At 43.3% G+C, this 24,367-nt stretch overlaps 2 protein-coding genes across 14 annotated transcripts in view; one reads left to right on the top strand and one right to left on the bottom strand.

The window, feature by feature from the left end:
• Positions 1–284: 284 nt before the first annotated feature.
• The window catches only part of si:ch211-200p22.4 (phosphatidylinositol-binding clathrin assembly protein), a 173,373-nt gene continuing 149,290 nt past the window's right edge, over positions 285–24,367 (top strand). For 4 of the 13 annotated variants that reach the window (XM_063193679.1, XM_063193681.1, XM_063193684.1 and 1 more), the window contains exon 1: positions 289–2,560. In XM_063193679.1, coding sequence (XP_063049749.1) covers positions 2,431–2,560 — 130 coding nt within the window. In that variant the 5' untranslated portion in view covers positions 289–2,430. Of the gene's footprint in view, positions 2,561–24,367 lie in introns of all 13 variants that reach the window. The other 9 variants (XM_063193685.1, XM_063193686.1, XM_063193689.1 and 6 more) reach the window with 6 other exon arrangements.
• Positions 14,152–16,409, bottom strand: LOC134444344 (uncharacterized). Its single transcript, XM_063193674.1, has 3 exons — positions 16,361–16,409; positions 15,845–16,001; positions 14,152–14,719 (listed from the first exon to the last, which is right to left on the bottom strand). Exons 1-3 carry the CDS (start codon positions 16,407–16,409, stop codon positions 14,302–14,304), a joined length of 624 nt encoding a protein of 207 aa, XP_063049744.1. The 3' UTR covers positions 14,152–14,301.

A 24,367-nucleotide genomic window follows, 5' to 3' on the forward strand; every position in this document is an offset into this window, starting at 1 on the left:
TTCTGTTTTCACAGTTAGTGCACACTTTCTTCAGGCCACCACAATCACATTAGCCTAAAGGCATAGCCTAATAGGCCTACAAAGCCTATGTAACTAGGCCCATAGCCTACATTTAGTCATACTGTACGTAACGTAGGAATAGTATAATGTAAATAGCCTATAGCCTACATTTAGGCCTACATTAATACAAAGAGAAAAGTCCATTGATTCACATATAAAGGCAGATAATCTCAATTCTTTTGTTTAATTTGACGACGCTTCATACAACTAGACTGCAAAAATAACATCTGGCAATAAAAGTAGGCTAGCCCAACCCGCCTAGACTACACCGATGACCTACCACAAAACAGGGATAATCCCACTTCTATGACAGCTCTAGCCTATGGCAGTGAAATTCTAAGTGAACAACTGGAAAAAGGGGTTGCTTGCACACTTGAGCAAATTTACCCAAGCCTCCTTAAAATTTTAGGCACAGATTGCTTTGGGTTTACACCAAGAGAGTGGTCAAACAAGGACAAGCTTTCAGGCAGTTCATTGCTTGCTGCCGTACGACCTTAAATTTTTGACAGGCTCACTCCATCTGGGGAGTGCACATCTGGGAAGATGATTGTAACAGGGTAATAATAATCACGTAATAATCTGTGGACGTGTTATCTAGTAACGACATTGTAATACACTGTACAGGGAAACATATTCACACGAAACAACGTTGGAAAATATAGCGTACATCCACCTTAAACAGCATTTACTGTTTCAACATGGTCCAATCATTCCCGTCTGTGATCACCTGATTTCTGCTCAGCCATTTTGTCTCGAGTAGCTTCCTTGCCAATGCATTTGCTTGGACACCGGAATAACGATTAAGCCGACAATACAAACCATTTGAAGGAAGCTCTACACTTGAGCATTTGACAGAAGCGGTAACTCGACGAGAGGACATATATTTCTCTGCAACGGACACCTTTGTTGGAGTCAATTTTAATTAATGTGTCCGTACCTGGCAAGAGACAAACAGGTTGAAAGGGTGAACGTTAGCGAGCTAGCTAGTTGAGCTAGCAGTCAGGCTAGCCAGCCAGCTGGTTGGTCGTTGGATTGGACGTGTTGCCCAGCTAGCCGTAGCCAGCAGCCAGCCAGCCAGCAGAGAATCACAGAACTGCAAACATCCCATCTCACCCGGCCGTAGGCATCGGAATGTGTTACCAATCCAGCCGCGGTGAAGGAAAAAGTGGGAAAATAACCTATTCGAAACATCAATGACCTTACTGTAAAGACAGTCGTCTTCACAAGCCAAGGCGTGTTTCAAGGGGCAGCTTTGTGGCTTTCATTTGACAAGATATCGTCCTAATAGTCAAGTATCCAGCCACATTCCACTTGGTAACAGTGTTGGCTAGCCTGATCTGCCAACCGTCAGATTTTTTGGGAGGCCAAGACCGGGACTTGTCACGGATATCTCATCGACAATCTTCTGCATAGCTTGCTAGTGACGCCGCTTCGTCAACTGGACAGTCAACCGAGCCAGCCAGTTACCTAATTGGGACTTGATTCAGTTCAAGTTCAGCATCACCATCATTTGCAATAGCTGTTTTCATTGCTTTTGGGATACCGTAACTGGGAGCAGCGCTAACTAGCCAAAGCAATTTCACTTGCTAACGCCTGCTAGCTGTCTTTTGCTGGTTTAGCCCCTTTTGCTGTGCAGAGACTGACGGTATTTTTTGACGGTGCCAGCACATTATTTGCAAGCCAGCTAGTTTTTTGGCATCATCTGGGTTTTGACGAATGTCTGCCTTTGATGTGTTAGAAATAACAACTGCATTTTTCCGGGAACATAGCTATGACCATTTGTAACCAACCCAGTGTGTTTTCTCTTTTCAGTCATAGGACTTGTTCTTGTTTCGAACGCTGCAGCGGCATCATTAGCTAACAGAAGGTAGACAGTAGTCATTTTATACTCTAGCCTAGCTATTCAATTAACGTTGTCCAGACTATTTTCTGAAGCTACCCGATCACAAAAAACCTTTCAATTTGCGCCATACTGTCAAGTCTCTTGTTAGCCAAGATATCCAGTCAGTTGCCTAATTTTTTGAGCTAAAGAATCAACTGGATTGCATTGCAGATGTGTAATGAGCTGGCTGGTAAATATTGTGTTTAGCTGCTAAATTAATGTTGGCTGATTAGTGTGCAACACAAGGGGACTCGATTTCTGACATCCAACGTCAAGCGGATCTAATACCACATTGAAGACTTGCTACTGCCCGGTGAAGTGAAACTGCGATTTTGTGTATTTTTTTTTTGCCAGGAAGCCGGTGTTGACTGAGAAATTCCACCTGCCACCCCCCGTCTTTGCAAAGAAAACGTCTCAAGCTAAGACGTTCACTGGGATTTTTGTCCAGCTAATTATTGTGACTGACATCGGTGTAGTTGATTTAAAAAATGTCCGGGCAGTCCATTACGGATCGGATTGCGGCGGCTCAGCATAGCATGACCGGATCAGCTATCAGCAAAGCCGTCTGCAAGGCCACGACGCACGAGATCAGCGGACCCAAGAAGAAACACCTGGACTGTGAGTATTTCATCATTAGAAAAAAAAACATTCGCGTGCATTTGTTTCCCCGCAGTGGGTGCAATGTACCTGTCGCGTTCTCACATTATGATCAAAATGACAGCCAGCTCAGGGATGGGTATGAATGGCACACCCTGTACCGTGTGCACACAGAGACACACCATCCAACCAGTCATTTATTTATAAATTGCCTCAAGTAGCCGTGTGATGGTTTGCAAAAGGGTAGACGCATGATGTATGTATCAGCCTCACAACAGATGCTCCGTCTCCAATCCCTGGGGTTCAATTTGTGTTGTCAGTGTGAGTAATGCGGACCCCTAACTCTTAAAACGCCCTCACATAGAAGTGGCATTGCTTAGTAGGAGTTTTAGCAGCACACAGTGAAGCATTCCCCCATTTCACGTCAGCCATAGTAAATGCATCACCCATCCAGGCAGGCTAAGTAATGGCCCAAGATATTCAAGTGGCGAAATGCCCCCTCCGGTAGTACGCACGCCACGCACAGTAGCTGTCACATGGACGTCGGTCTACTAATGTTCACTACGTCAGTGTGCCTTTGTCAGCCTATGATGGCTCTAATGCGAGTGTCACGGTGGGAAGGATGAAGGTCAACCCATTGCACACTCTCTCACACACAAGCCTTGACGTTGAGTCACGTACACGTAGCAATTGCACACAGATGCTGAGACAATACAGGATGGAGTTTTTTTTTTCTTCCACCACCCAACCCACTGACTGTGGTTTCCTTGCCTTGCCTTGAACAACACATCACACAGCTTTTTTCTCTGTGTGACTGACAGAGGTGTGTCTTTCTCTCTCTCTGTCTCTGGTCTATGTGGCTGGCTTGGGGTGTTGGTTTGAGTATTCATCACATTTAACGCTCTGTCCTTTCCACCTTTCCTGAATGACATTCATGCTTGGTTTGTTCTGAAAGCCCTGCCTGTCACTCAGTGGTATGTGACCTCTTGAGAGCACAGCATTGTATGGGTGGAAGTGGAGCACTTTGCTCTACACACATACACACTGACACACACACACACACACACACACACACACACACACACACACACACATACACACTGACACAACGTAATTACAACATTACTACAGCATTACAGAGAGGAAGTGTTTAGTAACACACACATGATTACAATGTTGCCATTGCCGTTCCAGTAACAACATGGTCATAAAAGGTTGTTCTTAAGTAAGTGCACTAAACATGCTGTCCATCCTACTGCAATACCTAGTGCATTCTCTTTCAGGTATGTCTTAATTGAAGGGTGATTGAGGGGGAAAAAAACACAAAGCTCGCGCTCATACACACACACACACACACACACACATGCGTGCGTGCAGGCGCAAGTGTTCTTATTTGCCAGTGGAAAAGGTCATAGATGATTACTGTCATTCAGCGTCAGAGATGTTTGTATTACATAACTACCACCACTTAAGCAGGCCTATACTACTTCACCACACAGAGGGAAGAAAGCATTAGTAAACATTCTGACAATTATGACAATGTTTTCTGGATGATATCCTGCCTGTATCCGTCTAGCCCAATTTCCTTGTGAGTACACAGCTTGTAACATATTGCAGATAGGTCTAACCTGTTATTATCATTGACAATGGTTGTTATATTTCTGCACACCACCAGAATGCAATCAGAGGTATGTGAGTCTGAGATAATGTAGCCTAGTGTGTCTTCTTCTTCATTCGTCTCTCATCAAGGATCAAGCATCCCTTTTCCAAGTCTTTTTCTCACAATCATGTCTGCAAAGTTTTAATGAGACTAGGCATTTTAATGTACAATTTGGCCCAGTTTGATGTTTCAAGTTTTTCGGTGACCCACCTCTAGTGAATGAAATGACAAATTAGGCCCTACGTTAAGTGTGGCCTAATGGTAGGGTGCTGGGTTACTACAATGGCGACCCGGGTTGTATTCCGGCCCGGGTCATTTGCCGATTTCTCCCTGTCTCTTTTTTCCCACTCATTTCCTGTTTGTCCTTCACTGTCCTGTAAAGAATAAAAACAGAAAAGCCCCAAAACAAACAAAAAACCTCCTAAAATGTTCTGATGGAGGGGGAGACTTTAAGACGCATTTCTGAAGTCGGTTGTCATTCCTGCAATCAGCACTGTGTTTGAGTTAAGGTAGCAACCGTTGCCAAGGTGCTTGGAACTCAAGCAGACTACCCAGTAGTCTGTTGCTGAACGGGGGTAGACTGAGGTAAAAAAAAAGCCTGGGCATGTTTGTTTGCACGTTTGCATAAAGCCCTCTGAAGCCGATTGGGCAGTCATGGGTAGGTGGTTAGGGGGTCAGACTTGTAGCCCAAAGGTTGCCGGTTCGACTCCCGACCTGCCACATTGGTGGGGGTAGTAATTAATCAGTGCTCTCTTCCCCATCCTCCTCCATGACTGAGGTACCCTGAGCATGGTACTGCCCCAACACACTGCTCATTGGGGGCTGCCCCCTTGTTATGGGTGAGGCATAAATGCAATTTCATTGTGTGCAGTGTGCATTTGTGTGCTGTGGAGTGCTGTGTCACAACGACAATGGGAGTCGGAGTTCCCCAGTTGGTCTTTCACTTCACTTTAACTTATAAGACAGTCACAAAAAAAATGCAAAACCTATCAGCATCAGCCTCTGCAGACGGTCAGCCCACTGGGAAATGCCCTGTATGCTAAATGACCAGTCCAGGCCTGTTGCTGTGTGCAGAGGTCCATTGGCTTGGCTTCTGGCTTGTTAAATCAGTGTGAGCCTCTCACTGATTGACCAAAGGGAGTAAAAAGAAGCAGGAGATTGCATCCATCAATGTAGCATTAAGTGCTCGCAACAACTTGAAATATCCAACACTCCCTAGTCAAACCACAGCGGAGAAGGAATGTGCAAACGTTCGAAATTCTTCTTCTTCTTTTTTTTGTATGCCTTTTACCAGTGAGCGTCTCGTCAAGCCAAACTCAGCACTGGTTGATTTGAGCCAATGTTAACCACAAAATGATGCAAGTAAGAAAGAGGCTTTGGGAAGAATGTAGATGTGAGCAGAGGATTTCAGTGCAAATGGACCACTCCTTTTGCTCTCATATGCACAAATTGAAGTTTTTGAGGATTAGGAGAAAACTGAAATGGATTTCAGATTTGGAGATGTCGTTTTAGTAATGCACAGCATTAGCCTAACCTGGTTCTTATTTTATGTTTTCTTTTCGTTTTTACTAAGGGCATCACACACTTCTTTCCAACAACTATTTGTCTTTCAAACACACTTCATCTTCAATCCATTGTGCAATATTAATACAATAATAACCCTATTCAAATTCAGCATTTAACCTAATTTCCCATGACTTCACTGTTAGGGATGGCAAAGTCAAGATCAGAGGATTACAGGACAATACTGCCCTTTCATGTGATGGCCGAGATGGACTCCATGTTTGTCACTAGGGTGGTGTCACTACAACCAGCCATCAACATTAATTTATTTGTTAGACTTTATTTCAATGTTAAGTTCATTATTACAGTGGCGCTACCACATTAGGTACAGTGTAATAACCAGTGTAACAATATTTAATACCATGTGATACCAGTGTAGTACCATGTACCAACCCTACACCTAACCCTAACCCTAGATGTACAAAATTGGTACATGGTGTTACACTGGTATTACATGATATCAAATATTGTTACACAGGTTATTACTGTACCTAATGTGGTAGATCCACTGTAATAGTGAACCATTAAAATAAAGTGTAACCAATTTATTTGCCATTTCTGCAATGGGCCTTTTCCTTGTGAGGTCAGACACACTTGAGACTTGGACACAAGCAAGCACTTGGAGTGCTTCTGGGTCTTCACATTTTCCCCTTGGTGCTCATCAGTGTAGGGGCTCTCAAACTTGGTCCAGGTAGACAAATGCTGAGGCACTCAAGGTTACAATTTTTACTCTTTTTATTTGGTTACAATATAGCCATCTATTTGGCCACAGTGTAGCCTACTGGTACCGGTACATTGTAGCCAAATAAAAAAAGTAAAAATTGCAACCTTGAGTGCCTCAGCATTTGTCTACCTGGACCACATGTGAGACTGCGGGTGCATTCCAATATGCAACCTTCTGTCCTCCACTTGTGCTTGTGGCCTCGCATCAGGAAGTAATATGTCATGATGACATCACTGACAAAAGCATTGTATTCAATATCTTGCAAAAGCTCAATTGTAAAGTCCTTTTCTCATTTGCAAACTGGATGGTGAATGAAGAATAGTGCCCCAAAAATTGTTTTGGCTAGGTTGACAGCGGGGAAACTTATTTGTTTTGTCCACGGAGGAGGGGCCAGGAGGCAGGGCGAGGCCACAAGCACAAGTGGAGGACACAAGGTTGCATATTGGAATGCACTAGAGGTGCTCCGATTGCTCGGCTGCCGATCATGACCGGCCGATAATGGCCAAAAATAGCCTGATCGGTGATCGGAAAATCATGCCGATCAAAAAACCGATCGAGAGATTTTAAATTCCTCACGCAACCATTTGCCTTTACACCTGGCGCTGCATGTAGGCGCTGGCTCTGCACAGCTGCAACTGCACCAAAAGAAGGCATCTTTGCTTGTCTATAACTTTTCGCCATTCCCCGCTTCATTTCCACCATTCATAACCATATCTGCATCAACAATGATCTGATTTTCCGATCCATGCGCCGTTTACCTGACAATGTAATTTGCGATTGAGTACTCGCCAGTGAGCCATGTTACGTTATAACCTGTGTAGTTGCCTTGGTCAGCACGCGACAACTTCACGTTGTCAGCACAAACATGTCAATTATTGTTTATAAAGTTGTAATTGGCAGTCAGTCGATTAGTTTGATAGTCGCTGAAACACCAAACGGCGACAGATGTGGTTAAAACTTGAGAGAGAGATTCAGAACGTAGTGGAGCACTGCAACTGTGGACGGTGACAGAGAGGGGAGGGGCTCTCCTCACGAGGCTGCTCATTTAAAGCGACAGGTTGTTTTTTTTCTCGTATGTGGAAGACTATTTGATGTAATGTTTCAATTCAATCATAAATAGTTTAGTTATTCTATGCAATAACTTATACATTGATTAATACTGTAGACTGTATTACCAACACTAGTCTGAAAGATAATAATAATAATAATAATAATAATAATAATAATAATAATAATAATAGCCTAATAATAGACATGTGCAAATTAAGATTGATTGGTTTATGGGCAGAAATGGTATTCAATAAGGATAATTAATAGGCTATTAAAAAAATAGGAAATCATTTTTGTGATCGGCAATGATCGGTAATCGGCAGATAAAGATTTTTGGTGATCGGTATCGGTGATCGGACCCAAAAAATGGTGATCGGAGCACCTCTAGAATGCATACTGTGTTGCATCCGGTGGCATAGACATAAACTTACACGGCACTTCTTTTCTATGGTTAAGGTTTTCTACCTGAAACTGGTATTAGTGGTTTAATACCTGTTTAGCTTCAAGCGGAACTTGTTTGACATCACCATTGGCATTGCGAAAAAGAGAATAGCTAACAGCAACCAATGAGATGCAAAACAGATTAGCAAATGAGTACTACAAAGTCTGCAGTGAAATGCATGGAAGTGATGTGGAGGCATGCATGACCACCAATCGGGGCTGACAGATTGTGCTGTTTCAGTTGCAGTAGATCTGCTGTAAAAAAATAATAATATTGGGGACAATTTTCTGTTAACGTGTGATCATAGAATTCAGTAGAATTTAGTTGAAATTGGGTGCCTTTAGGTGTTTTTTGAGCATTTATAGGGCTGAATATAACCCTACACATCTGGCAACTTGCCACCACCCACACCAGAACAGACCTGCCTGATTGACCTGACTGCAACACCAAGCTGTGCTACAACGTTTGTGAAAGGATTTTTATTGCCATTTTGAGAGCTGCTCCTTGTGCTTTGCTTGCTAATGCAGCCGCTCCTACCTCTCCCTGAGACCGTTGGAGGGATGCTGCCGTCTACCGTGCCTTGCTCCCCGAAATCTTCAAACATTATGCCCCCTCCCCTCCCCTCTTCTCTCTCTCTACACATATGCCCCCTCATCTCTCTCTCTCTCTCTCTCTCTCTCTCTCTCTCTCTCTCTCTCTCTCTCTCTCTCTCTCTCTCTCTCTCTCCCCACATATACCCTCTCATCTCTCTCTCCACATATACCGTCTCATCTCTCTCTCTGTCTATATAGTATATACACCCCCTCATCTCTCTCTCTCTCTCTCTCTCTCTCTCTCTCTCTACACATATACCCCCCCTCTCTCTCCACACATTATACACACACAGTGAACACAGCACACATTCTCTCTCTCTCTCTCTTCACCGCCCCCTCCCTTGCTCACCTCAGAAGGTACGATGGGCTGGGTTGCTCTCTCTGCTCTCCTTTGCTTTTGCTCAGTTCTGTTCTGTTCTGTCTGTCTCTCTCACTCCTCGTCAAGCCAGCCCTGTTGCTGAAAACTGCAAACGCGAGTATGCTCGGAGAGGGAGAGAGTGCATTTTTAATGTTCCATGGCTGCTCCTCATTAATCTGCTCCCGAACAAACAGGCAAGGCTAAAAAAGTCAGGTTTGAAATACACGCCGGCTGACATTTTGTGTGTGTGTGTGTGTCTGTGCGCATGTGTGTGTGTGTAGATTTTGCAGTCCACAGCACTGCACGGTTTTGCTGTTGCACGTGCACTAGTTTGTTTTCCTGATCCTCCCCACAATACCGTTTTATTGAGAAGGCCCTTGCTAAGCCTCTTCCACAGTCTTAACAGTGGTGTGAGTGCACTGTGTGTGTGTGTGTGTGTGTGTGTGTGTGTGTGTGTGTGTGCGCGCGTGTGTGTGTGTGTGCGTGTGTGTGTGCGGTGTGCGGTGTGCGGTGTGCAAATGCTGCAGAACATCTTGGATTTTCCATTGATTTTCCTCAACAGCTAGAGCCAGACCACGCCTGCCCTGCGAGATTCATCTCATGCATGTGTGAACATCGGCAGACATTGAAATACAAAAATGCAGCTGTTCTGCAGTCATAATCAGGCATGCAGTACATTGCATTGTATTGGGCGGCGCCGGGCATTGCACATAAATTGTCACAGAAGTGCACACACAGGGCATTACTCATATATGTATGTACACGCACATACAAACACACACAGAAATAAACACACACACACAGAAATACACATACACACACACACACCTGGCATTACAAAGGGCATCAACATTGTCACAGACACCTGCTGGTCCGACATGTGCTGGTTATCATCACACACACAGTACACACACACACACACACACACACACACACACACACACACACACACACACACACACACACACACACACACACACACACACACACGTGTTGGGAATAGTAGCAGGTCAGTGTGAGGTCTATGGCCTCTGCAGCGGGATGGAGGCCTGCTGATCCAAAGATCTATTGCAAACACAGCAGGAATGTAAGATGGACCCAAGCTAGGAAGCAAGGAAGGAAGGACTGTTCAGAGTGCAATATAAACCGCCATTGTCACCGACCGTGTACTGTAGTAGGCTATATTTTTGAAAACCATCGTCCTTGGCTCTGGTATCGATAAGTGATCTATTTTTTGGCTTGGCCGACAGGCAGCTGTATTTCATGAAAGACATCCCGTCACCTAGTGAACTAGTTTTTCTCCACACCGATGAGACAAAATGTTCTTTCTCGTCCCGTTGGTTATCAACACTGCTATGAAATTGAGCTGACAGTCGAGAGACTGTACCCAAAACCTCCAGGATTTTAAAAGTAAACAAGTGCAGCTTCATCAACAACCAAGAGGAAGGACTTGCACGGTGACTATTGTCCAGCTTTGCAGTACAACCTTATTTATCTCCATAGTTGTTGTTGGTGGTGTCGTTCAAGACTGTTGCTCTATTAGGCTTGGGCTGATGATTTGGTTTAGGTTGTAAATAGAGGTTGTAATAGAGTGGTCCGCACACTGGGGTTGGGTTCCAAAAATCTACAATTTATTCCATTAAACAGAGCAACTTTTCCATCCAATAGTGGAATTCTTCTCAGGCTGGAAGATCCCACTGGTGGATCGAAACGTTGCTCTTTGGGTCATTTCACGTGAAATCAGACGCTTTGGGACCCGACCGATCCGGATTTCAATCATACTTGGTGTGCCTTTTTAGGAGCAAGGTAGCACCCCAGAACTGCATTGGTTTGAATCTGACACTAATATTAAGGGAGAAACAGACTAGGAAAGGTTCACATGTGAGGGTAGGACACTATACATTCAGCCTTGAATATATCAGTCAGTGTTAGTCACAAAAAGATGCCTGTGGTGTTATTTGAAAGCTCTTTTCTGGCTCTACATATTACACAATCAGCTTGGAATACAACAACTCTCAGAATATGAATTATGATAAATTGAAAAATTAAAAATTGAATATCTAAAAAAACTATATTTTAAAACGGCCAGTTCCTTGTCCAAACGTAGCCGGCAATGTCATTAGCAACACCTCAAATGCTGGTGTTCGGTTCTTTATTCATTTCAGAGAGAATTTGACTCACAAATATGGCATCATACAGACCACTTACTAATAATATGGTAATACCATAGTAGCAGAGATTCTTTAAGTATAGAGATATGCCAACATAATAGGTTTCTATGGGCACCTAACATGACCAGGTTCCGGTCTGCCTAAAGGGGCGTGTCATAATGCTCCTAGCATTGAATAGAACAGTCCTCAGGTCTGCCTAGGTCTGCCTAAAGGGCTGTCCACACAGGCGAGGAAAGCGGATTTCCGCAAAAGCGGAAAGCGAAAATGCGAATATTGCGGAAAGCGAAAAAAACGTCCACACCGGCGAAGAGAAATTGCGGAGCGATTTTTCCGCTTTTCCGCGTTCTATTCCGCTCTACTCCGACTATCATTATGCGAGCGCGAGTCCAAAAAGTAGTTAGAAACGAAGATGGATACCAGTAGCAGCGACGATGAGCTTGTGCTCTTATGCCTAGAGAGGAGGAAAAAAAAGAGAGATTTCTGGGTCCACCCGCTGTTGCAGCGAAGGCAACAGCAGGGTGAATACCATAACCTGGTCCAGGAACTGAAACTATATGCTGGCCGATTCAAACAGTATTTTCGCATGTCTGTATCCGAGTTTGAGGCCCTATTGCTGATCGTGGCACCTCATCTAGAAAAACAACGGACCAATTACAGGGTGCCAATCGACCCAGAACAACGCCTGGCTGTATGCTTGAGGTAAGCAATTTTTACTTTTAAATCTGATATAAATAGCCTAGGTCACTGTTTGATCTAATAGGCTAGGCATGTACTCTCCGTTGCCAATGAGTTTGTGTTCGACTCGAAAGTTCGTGTCAACAAATCAGTCCTTCCCATTAGGCTAGGCCTACATGCGCTTTGCTTGGCAATGCGTAATGGCTACGGCCTATTTCAAATGTCCATTTACACAACGTCAACGGGAAGGTAGGCTAGGCCTACTGCATGAAACATTAACACTATACTTAAACATTCATTCATTCTTTCTTTCATTCATTCATCTTGAATAGGCCTATGCGCTTTGCTTGGCAATGCGTAATGGCTACGGACTATTTCAAATGTCCATTTACGCAACGTCGACGTGCTTGTTCCCGCAATGTGTTCCGTAGACTCGAAAGTTCACGTCAACAATTCAATTCAATTTCTTGCCTTACCGTTACTGTATGAAACACGAAGAGTAACATTAAAAGCATCAATTCCTATAGGCCTATATTGATTTCGAAAAGGTCTATGTGCTGTTCTTGGCTATGCGTAAAGAAATGCGTGGTCTCTTTTGGCAACCCCATGACGCGCAGACTGGCTTTTGTTTGTTATTGTAGTCATTATGTTTTGCAGTTACAAACCTGTGTTATCTACCCCCCCCCCCCCCCCCCTCTTTTTTTTTTTTTTTTTAGATTCCTGAGTACTGGGGACTCCTACTCCACCATTGCAAATAGTTTTAGGCTAGGGAAATCAACAGTGGGGAAAATCATAGTAGAAGCCTGCGAGGTGTTATGGGAGCAGCTGGTGGGGAATTGCATGCCTCAGCCAACAGAGGACTTGTGGAGAGGAGTGGCCTCTGGATTCCAGAAGAGGTGGAATTTTCCAAATTGTATTGGCGCTATAGATGGCAAACATGTATTAATCAAGAAGCCTGCGAAGTCTGGAAGTCTGTACTACAATTACAAAGGGTTTTATTCAGTGGTCCTGTTGGCTCTCGTGGACCACAACTGCAATTTCATCGCAGTGGATGTGGGAGGATACGGGAGCAACAGTGACGGGGGTATTTTTGACAATTCGAAGATGGGGAAGCGGCTGAAGAAAGCGGAGTTCCATGTACCACCACCCGCCCCCTTGCCCAGAGCTCCACAGCTGGGAAGTCTGCCCCACACCATCGTGGCAGACGATGCCTTCCCCCTGAAGCAGTACATAATGAAGCCCTACCCTGGAAGACACCTGCCTGAAGACAGGCGCATCTTCAATTACAGGCTGTCCAGGGCAAGGCGTACTGTGGAAAATGCCTTTGGCATTTTAGTGCACAAATGGCGCGTGTACGACCGGAAAATTCCGATGGAGGTTGATAATGTGGATAAGGTAAGAATATTTCTACTGTATTGTTATTGAAAGTAGGCTACTGTAATATCACTGCAATATTTCTCTGCAAACCCTGACCTTATATTTGGTCCCACAGGTGATCAAGGCCACTTGTGTCCTCACCAATTACATTCGCCAAGGGGCAGGTGATGAGGATGACAGGCAAAGCCATGGTGTCGGGGATGACAGACAAAGCCATGGAGACGGAGACAGAGTGGAAGGGGGTGCAATGCCTAGGCTTGACAGGCTCCGGGGACATCGCCGTCCTCTGCAGGCCATGAGAAACAGAGACATTCTGTGCCAGTTTTTCAACTCACCTGAAGGTGAAGTCCCCTGGCAGTACCAGAGGGTGCGCCGAGGGATCGAAATTTAGAAACATTCTTAAAAATTTAATAAATTTACTTGTTCTATGAGATCACTGTGTGGCCAGTTTTGCTAACACCCAGCTTATTATTGTAGCAGGGTGCCCGCGGGGTAGTAAAAAGTAGCAAAAGGTGGCAACTGAAAAAGTCCAAAATAATGAATGAAGTAAGAAGCGGTGGAAATTGGTGCGTAACATGGTGCGTAATATTGGTGGTAAATGTAACAAATCGGTCGAGTAAAAGAATGCAAGGCTGAATGTTTTTTTTTCACTGGTGCATCCAGCCAAAAACAAAATGAATTGACAATGCTAAAAATCATTAGTCCTTCTGCAGTAGTGCTAGTAGGTATTTGCCAATCAAAAATTAAAACGTTTTTGTAACTGCGGCCATTCCTTCAACTCCGCTGCTCTGGCTTTCTACCCCTTGCACCTTGTGCTGATACACTCAATGATTAACTTGTTAAAATATAAAAACATTAATTTGTGTTATTAATAGGCTTTGGAAAGCTATTTCATTTCTGTAGTCAGTTTAAGATCGATGTTGTAATGGTAGTAAAAAAAAAATGAGGTAGTAAAAAGGTAGTAAAAGGTAGTAAATTCAACCTAGGAATATCTGTAGGCACCCTGTGTAGGCCTACAGTTCTACAATCAATTCGTGGAGAACATCAAGTACACAAAGAAGTATTACTAAATATAGTCTACGGACAAGATTGGAATTCAATAAATATAACAACAGTTTAATAAATAAATAAATACATAAATAGATAAATTTACAAATTCATGTACGTTGTGGTCATGAAGGCGGGGTCGCCACTATGGTGGGCATGTTGGTGTGTGTACATTTGGGCCCTCTGGCCAAATTGTTCCTCATGCAGGATCTGCTGGAATTTAATTCTCACTTTAGATTTGCTTTCTTCGCTCAGGCTTCGCATAGACGGAGCCAAGCTGAGGAGAAAAAGACAGGTGTCATCCCTCTCTTCCTCCCTCTGCTGCTGCCTCTCCTCTTTTCTACGCAAGTAGTCCTCTATGGATGTGGCAGGTGTAGCTGAGGCAGGTGTAGCCCTACGCTGACGTTTGGGGTTGGGGTTGGTCTCCCCTACATCCTCCTCCATCTCCACTACGTCAACTTCCTCCTCTTCCTCCTCCTCAGTGCCTGTCTGGCCCTCATCACTGATATTGCTTGAAACTCTGCATCAAAACAGTGAGAAGTTATAAAGTTTATGTAGTAAGACGTTTGCTGTACGAGTCTGGCTCGCCAGGCTAGGAGGGCATGGTTATTAATGTATTGCGCCTAAATTAAATTATTTGACAGTGAGTGGGTGTACATCACATTACATTACATTACATTTAGAAGACACTTTTATCCTTTTCAAAACAAGAACCATTGGCATGCATGTAGGCCTACAGTAAGCCTATGTGAGGGTGTGTTGTGTGTTACCATCTCTGAATAACTGTATTATTATTTATTTACTTAATTGTTGCAGTCACAGTGCCAACTCAAGGCTATTTTATTATGAGCAGTGCACTATCTTAGTGTCCATGCTTTGTAGGCAGCATGTTCTGTCGCTTCAGTTTATGTCACAAGAGGGCGCAAGAACCAAGCATATGTTTGGGAGAGCATGGAGGTGTGCATCCCTATTGGGTGTACATTGATAACACGAACCATCCATGCAATCTGTTGTGTCTGCATATTGCCACGCCGCCAGGTGGCACCGGTACATCTTGTGATTGATTAATGCACATTAGAGGAAGTCCTTAATGCAGTAATGCTTGGATGTAAACCTCCGATACAGACATGCTATGACCTGACGTGCGTTGCCTGTATAAAGTTTATGAAATGTATTCCGAATTCCTGCTTCATTACCTTACCAAAATAACACAATCGTTAAGTGCTGCATGTGCACCGCACGGATTTTTTCCTTCATTGATCGTCGTTATCAACATTTCAACATGGGTCGTCGAGATCAAGCAGTCGGTGTTTGTCAAGCCCACGACAGAAATGTGAGTGAACCTGATAGTAATAATTAGCTCAAAATCATTGTGTATAACATCACAAGTGTTCTAGGGTTACGATGGTTTTTGGCGGTGGTGCACGTAGGTTGGTAAAGTTAACGTGAACAAAAAAATTGTGATTAACTTTGGCTTAAATGGTAAGCTATGTAGGCTATGGTTTTGAATGACACTGTTGGTCCAGTTCGTGGTTGTGTTGTGATCGTTATCATTTTATGCGTCGATGCTTCGTCAATAAGTGCACTTCAGCACTGAGAGACAACTGAAATACACCTGGTATTGAGGTTACAATAGGTAGACTACCTTCTGAACTTGGTTGTCCTGTCAATGAAGGACATGGACTGCATATACTTCCAGGGCTTTTTATTCCCTGCTGCCTGCCCACTGGTCCCCTGCCTCTCCTTCTTGCTTTTCCTGTATGTGTCACAGAGGTTTTTCCATTGGCTCTGGACTTGTTTTGCTGAAAGTAGAATACACATGTCAGGACCACTGGGTTTATTGCCCCTCCGCGAGGCTTATGATCACATTATTTAAACATACCATATGCCTACACTTCAGTGCCCGGCACGAAGACACTAGCTATGACTGGCTAGCCTAATACACTGACGTCTGAATGTGGCTATCAGTTTTATAAAGTAGACGTAGAATGCCTACTCTCACAAATGTAATTAGTCCACAACAATGGTAAGCTATTACATAGTATAGGCCACTAGTGTTGTAATTACATCCGTAAGAGTACTTCTACTTACAACTCTGGCTACCACAGTCTGACAGGACTTTTAGCTGAGCTGACGTTAATATAAATTGAGGGAAACGTACCATCTCTCCCCAGTTCGGCCGCTATACGAGCCCAGATATTGTCTTTCATCTCCGCGTCCATATAATCTGACCTACTTTTGTCGTATAATACCGGGTTGTCCCGAACCAACAATATTAGTTGTTCTCCCATTTCTTCCCTATGTTTCTATTCTGTATATAAGTTGCCGGTAGGCCTACTGCTAGGTGTCAGTCAGTGGTGCTGCTGTGCTGATGTCACAGTAGAACCCTGTCAAGTCCTTGTCTGATTGGTCGCACCCTCTTTTTCGCTTGCGAAATCCGCCGTCAAAACAGACAGATTTGTTATTTTTTCTCCGCTGCGGATTTTCGCTTTTCGGTGTGCACAGAGTAATTAGAATACATGTGTTTGTTATTTTTGCGAATTTCGCTGCGAATATCCGCGCGGAAATTCCGCTCGGTGTGGACAGCCCTTAAAGGGGGATTTCCCCCCTTCCCCCTTGCAATAATAGAACCCGGAAACAATGGGCCAATGGAACCTCTCTCTTATCTACTCTCTCTGATAGTAGCATCACATGACAAAACAAAAACAAAACAAAAATGGTCAGTTTCCATGGTCCCAGGTTTCAGAAACTAAGGCAGATTTTCATTTATACACACCAAATGATGATACAGTATGTGAATGTTTGAACATTCCTTCTCTGTGTATCTGTGTCATCTTCCCTTTACCGTACTTTAAAGAGATAATCAATGGCTACACTCTCATTTTGTACTCTACCAGTGCATTTGAAGCAGCAGCTGTGTCTTTTGTAGATAATGTATAAGTACGTCCCGTTGCAGTTAGGTTCCACTACCAGAAGCACATCCTGATGATCCATGACAAGTCTATCTGGTCTGAAGGGAAAAGTGAAGGATGGAGATGGTCCATGAGGATGCAGGAAGTTCAGTTTCACCTCTCCAGTGCTCAGCATACATTCCTCAACACATGCTAGCCACCAGTTGCCATCATATAGGCCTACAGCTACAACATACCCTTTGATGCTTGAAAATGTAACACATTCCTTTACTGAGCTCACTCTTTCAACTCCTTCTCTGAATGCGGAAAATGGCCTAATGTCCATTGACAATGGGCAGAAGTTGTGTAGTTTTTGAGTACCTGGAATAGTTCTTGCAGATTCAAACCTCTTCAACAGGTTCTCAGCTTCATGATGGTGCATCTCTCTCAAGAACATCCATTGCCAGTTTGCCACAACAGAGATGTACCATCATGAAGCTGAGAACCTGTTGAAAAGGTTGGAATCTGCAAGAACTATTCCAGGTACTCAAAAACTACACGGCTTCTGCCCATTGTCAATGGACACATTGGAAGTTAGGCCATTTTCAGCATTCAGAGAAGGCAGAGTTGAAAGAGTGAGCTCAGTAAAGGAATGTGTTACATTTTCAAGCATCAAAGGGTATGTTGTAGCTGTATATGATGGCAACTGGTGGCTAGCATGTGTTGAGGAATGTATGCCGAGCTCTGGAGAGGTGAAACTGAACTTCCTGCATCCTCATGGACCATCTCCATCCTTCACTTTTCCCTTCAGACCAGATAGACTTGTCATGGATCATCAGGATGTGCTTCTGGTAGTGGAACCTGTAACTGCAACGGGACGTACTTATACATTATCTACAAAAGACACAGCTGCTGCTTCAAATGCACTGGTAGAGTACAAAATGAGAGTGTAGCCATTGATTATCTCTTTAAAGTACGGCAAAGGGAAGATGACACAGGTACACAGAGAAGGAATGTTCAAACATTCACATATCATCATTTGGTGTGTATAAATGGACATCTGCCTTAGTTTCTGAAACCTGGGACCATGGAAACTGACCATTTTTGTTTGGGTTTTTTTTGTCATGTGATGCTACTATGGTATTACCATATTATTAGTAAGTGGTCTGTATGATGCCATATTTGTGAGTCAAATTCTCTCTGAAATGAATAAAGAACCGAACACCAGCATTTGAGGTGTTGCTAATGACATTGCCGGCTACGTTTGGACAAGGAACTGGCCATTTTAAAATATAGTTTTTTTAGATATTCAATTTTTAATTTTTCAATTTATCATAATTCATATTCTGAGAGTTATTGTATTCCAAGCTGATTGTGTAATATGTAGAGCCAGAAAAGAGCTTTCAAATAACACCACAGGCATCTTTTTGTGACTAACACTGACTGATATATTCAAGGCTGAATGTATAGTGTCCTACCCTCACATGTGAACCTTTCCTAGTCTGTTTCTCCCTTAATATTAGTGTCAGATTCAAACCAATGCAGTTCTGGGGTGCTACATTGCTACTAAAAAGGCACACCAAGTATGATTGAAATCCGGGTCGGTCGGGTCCCAAAGTGTCTGATTTCACGTGAAATGACCCCTTTGTATAATGAGATAAAGTGTATATTTTTGGAGCTCAACCTCATTGTGCGTATCACTCTATCACACTCTATCCGGCTGCTGGATTATTGTTTTTTTTTTTTGTGGATGTGCGCACCCTAACCTCCAAACGCCTGATTTAGGTTTAACCCTTTCGTGCCTCTGTTATAACCGTATTGTCACCAAAACTGTTATCACCATGTCCATGTCTTTATCCATTACTGAAGACTCTCTGTAATGTCATAGCGATGTTGTTATGATGTAGTTAAGCTTTTTTTCAGGTTAGGTTTAGGTATCTTTTTAATTTATATCCATCTATCGATATGTTTGACTGTATTTGTTTTTTCTTTGAACATATTTAGGCTAGGCTAGTTTGTAGTAAAGGGATTGCAAGACTTCTTTGAGTGCCATTAGCGAACGTGTAGGCACGTTCAGGAATCAGTGAAACATTTGACCTTGAAAACAAAACAAATTACTGTTGGTAGCGTTCATTAACCTGGACAATCTGGTCTTGTTTCCAGTTGTCAGAGATGACCGAATACTCTACATCAGTGGTTCTCAACGTTTTTCGAACAAACGCCCCCTGGCCTCCCAACGCTCCCCACGATGACAACTAAACATCGCCCCCTCTCAGCTGTATTCTTCTCAACGCCCCCCTAGGGTTCCCCAACGGCCCCTGGGGGGCTGTACCGCCCACTTTGAGAAACACTACTCTACATCATGTGTTTTTCGTGGGAGCGTCCGTCCTGTACAAAACCCTGCTGCAGTGTTGCCAGATGGAAAATGCTGAATTATCGTATTTGTATCGTTTTTGGGTTTTTTTTTTAATGGAAATTATCGCACAAGAACCAAATTGTTGTTCCAAGGCATCTAAATTAATTGAATGTCAACTCTGAAATTATCTTACAAACCCCAACTCCGGTGAAGTTGGGACGTTTGGTAAACAGTGAATAAAATCAAAATGCTATCATTTTCAAAACATTCAATCTATTCATTAGATGGAGAATAGTGAAAAGACAACATATTAAGTGTTAAAATCCAGAAAATATATTGTTTTGGGGGACTAATGTTCTCATTTCTAATTTGATAAATCCAACACGTCTCAAATAAGTTGGGACGGGGATCAGTGAAATTTAGTAAACATCCAAATAAGATAAAACAACAAAGAAGAACATTTCAAAATGAATTGTACTGACGGACAATATAGGTGTCCAGGTATAAGATCATCACAGAGAGGCTGAGTCACTCAGAATTAAAGATGCAAAGGGAATAATTACCATAGTTATTACATACCTTTTTTAATTCCCTTTGATTTACCACGATTGAGTGTATATAAGACATATTTTTGTTACTAAAATCATTGTATAGGTTCATGACATCATGAAATATATATTGGCTGTAGTCTCACTCTAATTCCTGGAGTGCTAGAGCTATTGAAAATTGACCATATTAAGAATGCTTAATGCGTGCAAATGATACAGGGGTGTAACATTCTCCTANACCCAGAAGACATGGGAAACAGTCATTTGCTTACTGAAGTCAGCAGAAGGTGTAGAAGTCTTTCTTTCTTTTTGACAATAATAGAGCATTGCACATCCTGTGCTACAGTGAAAATGGACCATCCAACTTGTGTTAGTGCTAACTTCAAAAGTCAGCCTCCATGATGGCATGCGGGTGCAGTAGTGCATTGGTTAAGATGTTCTCACTCATCTGTAGAGTTAAATACAGTGCTGAATGGTATAAATGGGTTTTTAACAGCATGAAAAGCCACTCATGCATTATATTTTGAAGGGAGATCTTCGATTACTGCCACATAGTAAGGTGAAATTGCATTCTCTACTATGTTTTAACAGTTTGGCTCCATCATAAGGACCAGCAGGTGATAAAATGGTGGGCTTTTGGTCAAGACCTGTCACACTGTAAGCACTACAGAAAGGAAAACATTGCAAGACATGACAAGGAATACACCCACCATTTAAGCTGGTGAAATCATGTCCAAGATAGGAATTAACACTGTTTTTTATATATAAAATCATCTCATCGGTTAATGTATTTAACTGTTAAGTGTTGTCTTTTGTTTTGTTTTTAGTCTTCCTCGACATTTGCTGCCATTTATTGTCCCCGTCCCAACTGTTTTGAGACGTGTTGGATTTATCAAATTAGAAATGAGTACATATGTCCCCCAAAACAATATTTTTTCTCGGTTTTAACACTTAATATGTTGTCTTTTCACTATTCTCCATCTAATGAATAGATTGAATGTTTTGAAAATGATAGCATTTTGATTTTATTCACTGTTTACGAAACGTCCCAACTTCACCGGAGTTGGGGTTTGTACATCACGTTTGTTTTGATTGTACAGAGGACAAAACAGACAAATTGATGGTACAAATACGATAATTATTGTACATCTGGCAACACTGCCCTGCTGTGGACAAGGGTTCCGATTGTGGTGCTGTTTTCTGTCAGTGCGCCACAGCTTTGGGGTGTGCAGTGGCGCTGACATTGACGTACGATGAGGTTCACGTTGATGGATCGTCACCTGAGCTAAGCTAATCAGAGAGGCGTCATTGTGGATGGCCACGACCTGTTCACAAATGTGAGCCAGACTGCCACCCCTCCCCCCCCTAAAAAACATGGCGAGCACAAGTCAATTGCGCTCTCTCTTTCGCTCTCTCCCTCTCCCCTTTTTTGATAGGCCAACGTCAATCTCTCTCTCTCTCTCTCCCTCTCTCTCTCTCTCTCTCTCTCTCTCTCTCTCTCTCTCTCTCTCTCTCTCTCTATTCCCTTGCCTATCTCCCCCTCTTTCCTTTTTTGACTGGTCAACATCAATTGCTCTCTCTCTCTCTTTCTCTCTCTCTCTCCCCCCAAAATCTTTCCTCCTTTCTCTTCCTCCTGCCTCGTCTGGCCGGGTGTTGTGGATCTCAGACAAGGACGGGACGCGCGTGGCAGGCAGATTTATGGCTGCATTGTGACTCCTTGTAATGAACTCGTTAATGGTGCTGCTGACATGGCAAAGTGCTGCCCCCTTTCCTTTCACAGAGCCCCCCCCCCCTACACACACACACACCACACACACACACACACACAAACACACACACCCAGACAAGCCCGGTGAGGTCTTCAGTGTCATGATTGCCATACACAGGGCAGGGGCATCATCTAGGCTAGGCAAGTTTGTTAGCACATTTTATACAGTACACAGATCATACAATTCAATGTGCTTCACCAAAAAGATTTTAAAAAAGTAAAGGATTAAAGAACACGGGAAAAAGATAAAGAAAAGAAGCAAAGAAAATTGAAATATTGAAATAAGACATTAACTGAAATTATTAGAACCAAAGAAGATTAAAAACATTGAAATCAAAGGTTAATCAATTTGAGCTGCTAAGCGAAGGCGTCTGAGAACAGCTTTGACTTGAGTGTGGATTGAAAACTATCTAATGGAAGATAACAGATTTAGCAAAGAAATACAGAAATACAGAATTTTCTCTGAGACGCCTCCACATGGGAAGGCTGTGTTCCTTTATTTACAGTGATCCGATCCCCCTTTAATGTAATGGCTGCCTGCCGTAAATAGCAAATTGTGTGTGTGTGTGTTTGTTTGATGGTGGGCAGTAGGGTTGGCCAATATGGCAAAATAAATCATTTGGCTAATCTTTTCTGTATTGATGACTGACTTGAGCCAGCAAGCCATCCGATAACGCCACTGAGTTTTTGCATTTGCTTTGCGACGCCTCCACTGGGAAGTCAGTGTTCCTTTTCTGCAGTAGTCTGACCTATTGCCCAGTTCCTTGGGCGTTGTTTTACTTTTTTTACGGCCACATCTTAGTTCCTGAAAATACAGAGAGACCAGTGGTAAACTGAGGTGTTAGTCCCAGGTGGTTCAAAGAGTAAAATTCCTGCTAGAAAAATGAATTGGATGAACATAGTGAGCTCTCTAGTCAAGACAGGTAAGCTAGGATGTACTACTCGTCAACTCACCTAAAAATGCATCTGGGTTTTTACTTTCTCAACCCAATATTGACACAGCCATTATGTTATTATATCCCATCACGGGTGGGATAGCCTGCAGTGATGTGTTACCCACGTCGTCTGATGTTCCTGAAAGCATCTATATTATAGACTATACAGCCAAAGACAGCCACCATCCTACAGCATCCTCTTCCCCGTACACCTCATTGCGCTAAGCCAGTGTTCTCCTCCAAGGTCGACTAACAGCGAATTACATATAGTGACTGTTCCCCCTGGAGCAACATGCGGTTGGTTACATGCCTTGCTCAAGGGCACTTCATTTATGGTGGATGCGGGCAAGCTGCTGGAAAGCGATAGCTCACTCCCCCTGAGAAACCACATGTTTTTTTTTTGTTCCTACTGGTATGAAAGCCAAATCCGATGTGCTGACCCTTTGATCCTTAGACTAGCTCCCTAACAATTAGGTCACAGCTGCCCCACTGTGTGTGCCACACTCAACCATCCCCTACAGCAGTGGTTCTTAACCAGGGGTACGTGTACCACTTAAGGGTATGTGAGCACACTGCAGGGGGTACGTGGAAACATTGTAATAATGACGAATGTTTGGAGCATGGTGACATTGAGATAGAGGAATAGATGGTATAGCACAAGTGAGGGGATACTCATAGAATGACAAAAAGGCTTACAACCTTCGTAAGACAAAAAGAAGGTTGGGAAACGATGCCCTACAGCCTGCATTGTAAGCAAGCTCACCTCCTCCCATTTATTTTTACTGTGTGCTACTGCTAGCCACCGAAAAAAACAAAACAAAAAAAACAAAACTGGCTGCCTGGCCTGCAGTCACATGACGTAGGAACCCCCACAGCTAAACGCCCACGTCAGACTGGTTCTTCTTACAACACCTGCTATGGAAACCTTGCTTTAAAGCGTTGGTTTATAACATCTGTCTCACTCACGGTCTTTTCTCACAGTGAGGAAAGGCTGATTGATTTGCTTCTAATTTCCTGCTTTTGCTGTCACGAAGATGAATCATGTCGGAAAAAAATCAGGAAACGTGTGGCTTTGTCATTTTTTTCTCCGTCTTTGTAAAAGCCGAACTGTACATGGTTTTGATATGATTTTTTTCTGTTTGGCACTGTCACTGATTTTTTTCTTTTTTGATGAAACTCCCCGACATTGAGTAAACACACAGATGTTGGTATGGTCTGTTTCCACTCTTGAGTGGGTCTACCAGCCAATCTCTCTCTCTCTCTCTCTCTCTCTCTCTCTCTCTGTCTCTCTCTCTCTCTCTCTCTCTGTCTCTCCATCTCTCCCTGTCTCTCTGTCTCTCCCTGCATGCATGGTGTCTCTCTGTCTCTGTCTCTGTCTCTGTCTCTCTCTCTGCGTGCATGGTGTGTCTCTCTCTCAGTCTGTGTCTGTCTCTCCATCTCTCTCTGTCTCTCTCTGCGTGCATGGTGTCAAAGGAGGAACAGTCAGTCCTCTTCTCTTTTGCACTTCCTCACGTGTTCAAAACGCTGGTGTATTTTTAGACCCGCTGTGCTGTGCTGGCTGAGCCCCATCACTTGGATCTGCCGGCTTGTTTTGTACCTCCTAAGTGCCTGCACCGGTGAAATGGGGCGGTGGTAGCCAGGCTACGCCCGGCCCTCACAGTGACGCAACA

The sequence above is a fragment of the Engraulis encrasicolus genome, unplaced genomic scaffold (assembly GCF_034702125.1).
Source record: "Engraulis encrasicolus isolate BLACKSEA-1 unplaced genomic scaffold, IST_EnEncr_1.0 scaffold_51_np1212, whole genome shotgun sequence".
NCBI classification, from domain to species: domain Eukaryota; kingdom Metazoa; phylum Chordata; class Actinopteri; order Clupeiformes; family Engraulidae; genus Engraulis; species Engraulis encrasicolus.